Genomic DNA, 5,917 nt, shown 5'->3' on the forward strand with positions numbered 1-5,917 from the left:
AAAGTGTTGAGTTGGACACACTTTTCTAATTTTCCATTGAAAACGGCACCAGCTGGACCATTTTTGTATTTTTAACCCATTTCTGTAATTTTCAACAAAAGTAACCCATTTCCGTAATTTTTTAAAAAGTGGATCTTTTCCTGTGTATCACCCATTACTCGCACTTCACCAAGCCTCACGACAATCCCACGCGCCATTTCAGAAAAAGCCGCGAGTAGGCTTAAATTTAACTAAATCTAAAAAACTTTATTTATTTTGAAAAAAACCAGATTTTTATTTAAAACAAACAAAAAATAAAAAGAAAATTGAGATTTGTTTTTCAGTCAATGGATGAAAGGCAGTGGCCACCATCTTTGGCAATAAATAGGCTCAAACTCTTCCACCTTCAGAAATCGTGCCGATTCTTCCTCTCTGCCGTTCCCTCCCTTTTTTTTCTCTAATTTAGTTCTCTCTCCGTTTTCATCTCCGTTCACTACGGTATAGTTCGGTTTGTCTTCTCCTCTCATTTCTCTCCTTCACTCATTAGTACTGTTTGCCTTGATTCAAACTCTTCTCTCATGTCCTTTTTCTACAACCCTATTGATGTTTGTTGTTTGAAACTTCTTTAAAACGATTTGAAATTCTCTCAAAAGTTCTTAAACATTGTCTTTTTTTGTCTGAAGTTCAATTTTTATCTCTTTTCTTTTTTCATTAAGATATACGGGTAAGTGTCTGCATTTGTACTTTTCCTGGTGATATTCTGTCTGGGTTTTCATTAAATGTTATTTGAACCTCTCATTGTTTAACATAGTTTATTCAATAACATTACAAAATCCATACTTTTTTATTGAGATTTATTCGTAAGTGTTAGATTTTAAACTGTACCAGTTGATTTTCTTTCTGGGTTCTCGAAGCAAAAGTGTAGTAGAAAGTGTAAGCATTGATCAGCGCATTTGTTTATTTATACAACTTTTTTTCATTTGATTTTCTTTTCGGTATTTATTACTAGAATTTGATTTTTAATTTGGGTTTTTGGAATTATTAAAGAATCCTAGTTTTCTTAGTCAGATGTATTTGATATTATTAGCATTTGATCAAGTATTTTGGCTTATCTTTTTATTTTATTTTATTTTATTTTATTTTGTCTTTATGAAATCAATTGAATAGATCCAAGCCTTCTAGATTTTGGTATTTATAGTCTTAGCGTATAATCATTGGTTTCGGGCATGGTGTTATCTATTAGGCTCTCAGGTGATTTAGTAATCTAGAAGTTTTAATCTCAGTCCATGCTGAATTGCATGTGTAATGGATCTTAGCTTTGATTCCATTTATTTCCAGTTTAGGAGTATAGGACGTTTAAAGTTGTCTTTTATATATGATTTGATATCATAAAGCTTATCTTGTCTGTTCTTTTATTTGGTTTAGAAAATGGCTTCCCACATTGTTGGATATCCCCGTATGGGGCCCAAGAGAGAGCTTAAATTTGCTTTGGAATCTTTCTGGGATAAGAAGAGCAGTGCTGAGGATTTGAAAAAAGTTGCAGCTGATCTCAGGTCATCCATCTGGAAACAGATGTCTGGTGCTGGGATCAAGTACATCCCCAGCAACACTTTCTCTTACTACGACCAGGTTCTTGATACTACATCCATGCTCGGAGCTGTTCCACCTAGATATAACTGGACTGGTGGTGAGATCGGATATGACACTTACTTCTCCATGGCTAGAGGAAATGCCTCTGTGCCTGCCATGGAAATGACCAAGTGGTTCGACACCAACTAGTAAGTTGCCATTGTCAATTGTACTTTGTTAGTTTTGTTCTTTGTTCTGAGTTTTCTCATACTAATGCTTTCTTTTTCTTTTCTTTTTTTTTTTGTGTGTGTGTGTTGTGCAATATATTGTTTCAGTCACTTCATTGTTCCTGAACTCGGACCTGATGTTAAATTCTCTTATGCTTCTCACAAGGCAGTGGATGAGTTCAAGGAAGCTAAGGCGGTATGTTCTTGGGTCTAGTTTATTAACATAGTAGGTATTTATATGCATTGTGATGGAAATAGGAGGATTTATAAGTTATTCTGACTTCACGAAAATGCATGATGGTCTGAATTTGAGATAGCTTCAAGGCCTTAGACAATTGATAAATGTCTTTTAGCATACTTTCTTTTATGCAATGACTTAGAACATATGGTTGGCTGGCTCAGGGTTCTGGGAATGGTTTCATGTTTGTCAATATGGTGTTTGAGATTTGTATAATAGTTTGTAGCTCTCTAGTATTGTATTTTTATACGATCCATTTTTTGAGAATTCCCTGAGTGAGACTTGAAGTATTAATTGGACCAACTTGATTATCGTGTCCCACTTGTATCCTGTGTTCCATACTTCTTATTTGATGTTTTTTGTCTTATTATGAAACTTGGATGCTGATTGTCTGTCCCCACATGCAGCTCGGAGTTGACACCGTCCCAGTCCTTATTGGCCCTGTCTCATATTTGTTGCTGTCAAAACCCGCAAAGGGTGTCGAGAAGACCTTTTCTCTTCTTTCTCTCCTCCCCAAAATCATCCCTATCTACAAGTAAGAGTTGGTTCTCCTTTTGTCTTTGAGTTTTCACGAATTTAACTGCTCTAATTTGCTATTATGACACTGAATATCTCTACAGGGAAGTTATATCCGAGCTTAAGGCAGCTGGTGCTTCCTGGATTCAGTTTGATGAACCCACCCTTGTCTTGGATCTCGACTCTCAACAATTGCAAGCATTCACTGCTGCATATGCTGATCTGGAATCGACTCTTTCTGGCTTGAATGTTCTGATCGAAACTTACTTCGCTGATCTTACTCCTGAGGCATACAAGACCCTCATTGGATTGAAGGGTGTTACTGCTTATGGTTTGGATTTGGTTCGTGGAACACAAACCACTGATTTGGTCAAGAAGGACTTCCCTAAAGGCAAATACCTCTTTGCTGGAGTTGTTGACGGAAGGAACATTTGGGCCAATGATCTTGCTTCTTCCCTTAGCACCATGCAGGCGCTTGAGGCTGTTGTCGGCAAAGGTATTCTATTTTCTTTTGCCTTTTATGGCCTGTAATTTCATGGTGAGAATTACAGTTTTGTTATTTACTGATATCTGTGAATTAATTTCCAATGTGCAGACAAGCTCGTGGTGTCCACCTCATGCTCGCTTCTCCACACTGCTGTCGATTTAGTAAATGAAACTAAGCTCGATGATGAAATCAAATCCTGGCTTGCATTTGCCGCGCAGAAAGTTGTTGAAGTTAATGCCCTTGCGAAGGCATTGGCTGGTCAGAAAGATGAGGTATATCTCCTTAATTTGCTAGTTTTCTAAGAACGAGGATACATCTCCGGTCAGGCCTTAAGCCATTGGACTTGGTCTTTTGTTTTTTTGTTGTTTGCTGCTTTCTCGAGATCCAGATAACACCATGTCACTCATAAGTTATGCATCTATTTTTAGGCCTTCTTCTCTTCTAATGCTGCTGCTCAAGCCTCAAGGAAGTCCTCCCCAAGAGTCACCAATGCGGCTGTTCAAAAGGCTGTAAGTGTTTTGATAAAACTGAAAATTCCTGTCTTTTGAGTGATTGCTCTGTGGTAATATATTTTTCCCATGAAAATTCTTTCTTTGGTTATTGTGTTTTACTGAGCTTGCATTTCCAGGCTGACGCTTTGAAGGGCTCTGACCACCGTCGTGCAACAAACGTTAGTGCTAGACTTGATGCGCAGCAGAAAAAGCTTAACCTACCAATCCTACCTACCACGACCATTGGATCCTTCCCTCAAACGGTTGAACTCAGGAGAGTTCGTCGTGAATTCAAGGCTAACAAGTGAGTTAATCCGGAAAATTTCCCTAACATCATTCATATAAAATGAAAATTTAACCATTCTTTTAACTAGTGCTCTCTTATTCCCTTCAGGATCTCAGAGGACGATTACGTTAAAGCAATTAAGGAGGAAATTAAGAAGGTTGTCAACCTTCAGGAAGAACTCGACATTGATGTCCTGGTTCATGGAGAACCTGAGGCAAGTATTTTGCAAGTAAACGGGAGATATATTTTATGTTTATATATGGGCAAAGTGTCCTAACTTCTGACATTGTGCAGAGAAACGATATGGTCGAGTACTTTGGTGAGCAGTTGTCTGGTTTTGCTTTCACTGTTAATGGGTGGGTGCAATCTTATGGTTCTCGCTGTGTCAAGCCACCGATCATCTATGGTGATGTTAGCCGCCCCAAGGCAATGACTGTTTTCTGGTCATCTACTGCCCAAAGCATGACTAAACGCCCAATGAAGGGAATGCTTACCGGTCCTGTTACCATCCTCAACTGGTCCTTTGTCAGAAACGATCAGCCCAGGTATGCATGACACTAGGAAGCCAATACAGGAAAAATGATGAGAAGTATTGGGATTTCTACCGGCATTTGTTTTACTTTGCAATGTGATTATTGTTTGACTATGATTGCCAATTTTTCAGATTCGAAACTTGCTACCAGATTGCCTTGGCCATCAAGGATGAAGTTGAGGATCTTGAGAAGGCTGGTATCAATGTTATCCAAATTGATGAGGCTGCTTTGAGAGAGGGGTTGCCGCTTAGAAAGTCCGAGCACGCCTTCTACTTGAAATGGGCTGTCCACTCCTTTAGGATCACCAACTGTGGTGTCAAGGATACCACCCAGGTTCATGTCTAAATCACTCTTTTTCATTTATCAAAACTTCCATATTCACGTTCTCTCTCTGTGATAGCTGAATTCTCAAAAACATCTGACAGATCCACACCCACATGTGCTACTCCAACTTCAACGATATCATCCACTCAATTATCGACATGGATGCGGATGTCATTACCATTGAGAACTCGCGTTCAGATGAGAAGCTACTGTCAGTATTCCGTGAAGGAGTGAAGTATGGTGCTGGAATTGGCCCTGGTGTGTATGATATCCACTCCCCGAGAATACCATCAACTGAAGAGATTGCTGACAGAATTAACAAGATGCTGGCGGTGTTGGAGACCAACATCCTGTGGGTTAACCCTGACTGCGGGCTGAAAACTCGCAAGTACGAGGAGGTGAAACCGGCACTGAACAATATGGTTGCTGCTGCCAAGCAGCTCCGCACCAAACTTGCCAGTGCCAAGTGAGAGCCATCCAAGAAAGGGAAAAGACGTTATATCTAGTAATCAATATCAATAACTGTGGTTTGCTGATGACATATTATTGGTCAGGCGCCCTCTGAACCCAATTCATTCCCACCTTTTCTCTTTGGAAAATCTTTTATTTTTTCTTGCATAGTTTAGATATTTTAGAGATTGGGTTACTTGGGGTTGGGTTATTTGTTCGGCCTGTCTTAGGTTTTGGATTTATTATTTTAATAATAGAATCATGTTTTTTACTTACTTTTGATTTTAAAGAATAAAAATATTAATATAAAAAATGACGCCATTATATTATTTTGTGGAATAATTATCATGAATTCGGTTTACTTTGTATTAATTAATTCAATCAGTTAATGTGGATATTAGGAAAAGAAAGGATATTAGGTATGCTTATTTATTTGTATAGACAAAATTAGTAAAGTAAACTAAGACCATTTTACTAAGATTGGCCCATTTTTTACTTTGTTTACGGAAATTGAACACTTTAAATTTTATTTATTGGAATGGACTAAAAAACCAAAAAAATGTTTACACATAGGCGCATTTTAAAGGGAAATATCAGAAAAGCACGTTCTTGAGGGAATGCTTTTGCCATGTTAGCATAAAGCACGTTGAAGTGGACACATTTTGCTGACATGGCAAAAAACGCTCCTTCAAGGATGCGCTTTAGCCCGTGTTTTTGGCCCTCAACGGTCATTTAACAATTTGATTGTTGGGGGCCAACGGTCATAAAAAAAAACTATAAAAGCCCTCCACTTATTTTTTTTCACACAATTTCTTTT

At 38.2% G+C, this 5,917-nt stretch overlaps 1 protein-coding gene across 1 annotated transcript; it reads left to right on the top strand.

Annotated features, from left to right (window-relative positions):
- The first annotated feature begins 310 nt into the window (after nt 1-310).
- Nucleotides 311-5,375, top strand: LOC105783124 (5-methyltetrahydropteroyltriglutamate--homocysteine methyltransferase). Its single transcript, XM_012608354.2, has 12 exons — nt 311-477; nt 1,405-1,757; nt 1,884-1,971; nt 2,421-2,548; nt 2,634-3,025; nt 3,125-3,288; nt 3,445-3,525; nt 3,645-3,811; nt 3,902-4,007; nt 4,088-4,338; nt 4,458-4,659; nt 4,752-5,375. The coding sequence occupies exons 2-12, from the start codon at nt 1,408-1,410 to the stop codon at nt 5,118-5,120; spliced, it is 2,298 nt and encodes a 765-aa protein (XP_012463808.1). The 5' UTR covers nt 311-477; nt 1,405-1,407; the 3' UTR covers nt 5,121-5,375.
- The last annotated feature ends 542 nt before the right edge of the window (nt 5,376-5,917 follow it).

This window comes from Gossypium raimondii, chromosome 13 (assembly GCF_025698545.1).
Source record: "Gossypium raimondii isolate GPD5lz chromosome 13, ASM2569854v1, whole genome shotgun sequence".
Taxonomy (NCBI): domain Eukaryota; kingdom Viridiplantae; phylum Streptophyta; class Magnoliopsida; order Malvales; family Malvaceae; genus Gossypium; species Gossypium raimondii.

Bases quoted from the DNA above. Each gene is read 5' to 3' on its own strand.
- LOC105783124 (XM_012608354.2), top strand. From the start codon at position 1,408: ATGGCTTCCCACATTGTTGGATATCCCCGTATGGGGCCCAAGAGAGAG. The intron at 1,758-1,883 runs GTAAGTTGCCAT...ATATTGTTTCAG, and splicing joins AAGTGGTTCGACACCAACTA to TCACTTCATTGTTCCTGAAC. The intron at 2,549-2,633 runs GTAAGAGTTGGT...ATATCTCTACAG, and splicing joins AAAATCATCCCTATCTACAA to GGAAGTTATATCCGAGCTTA.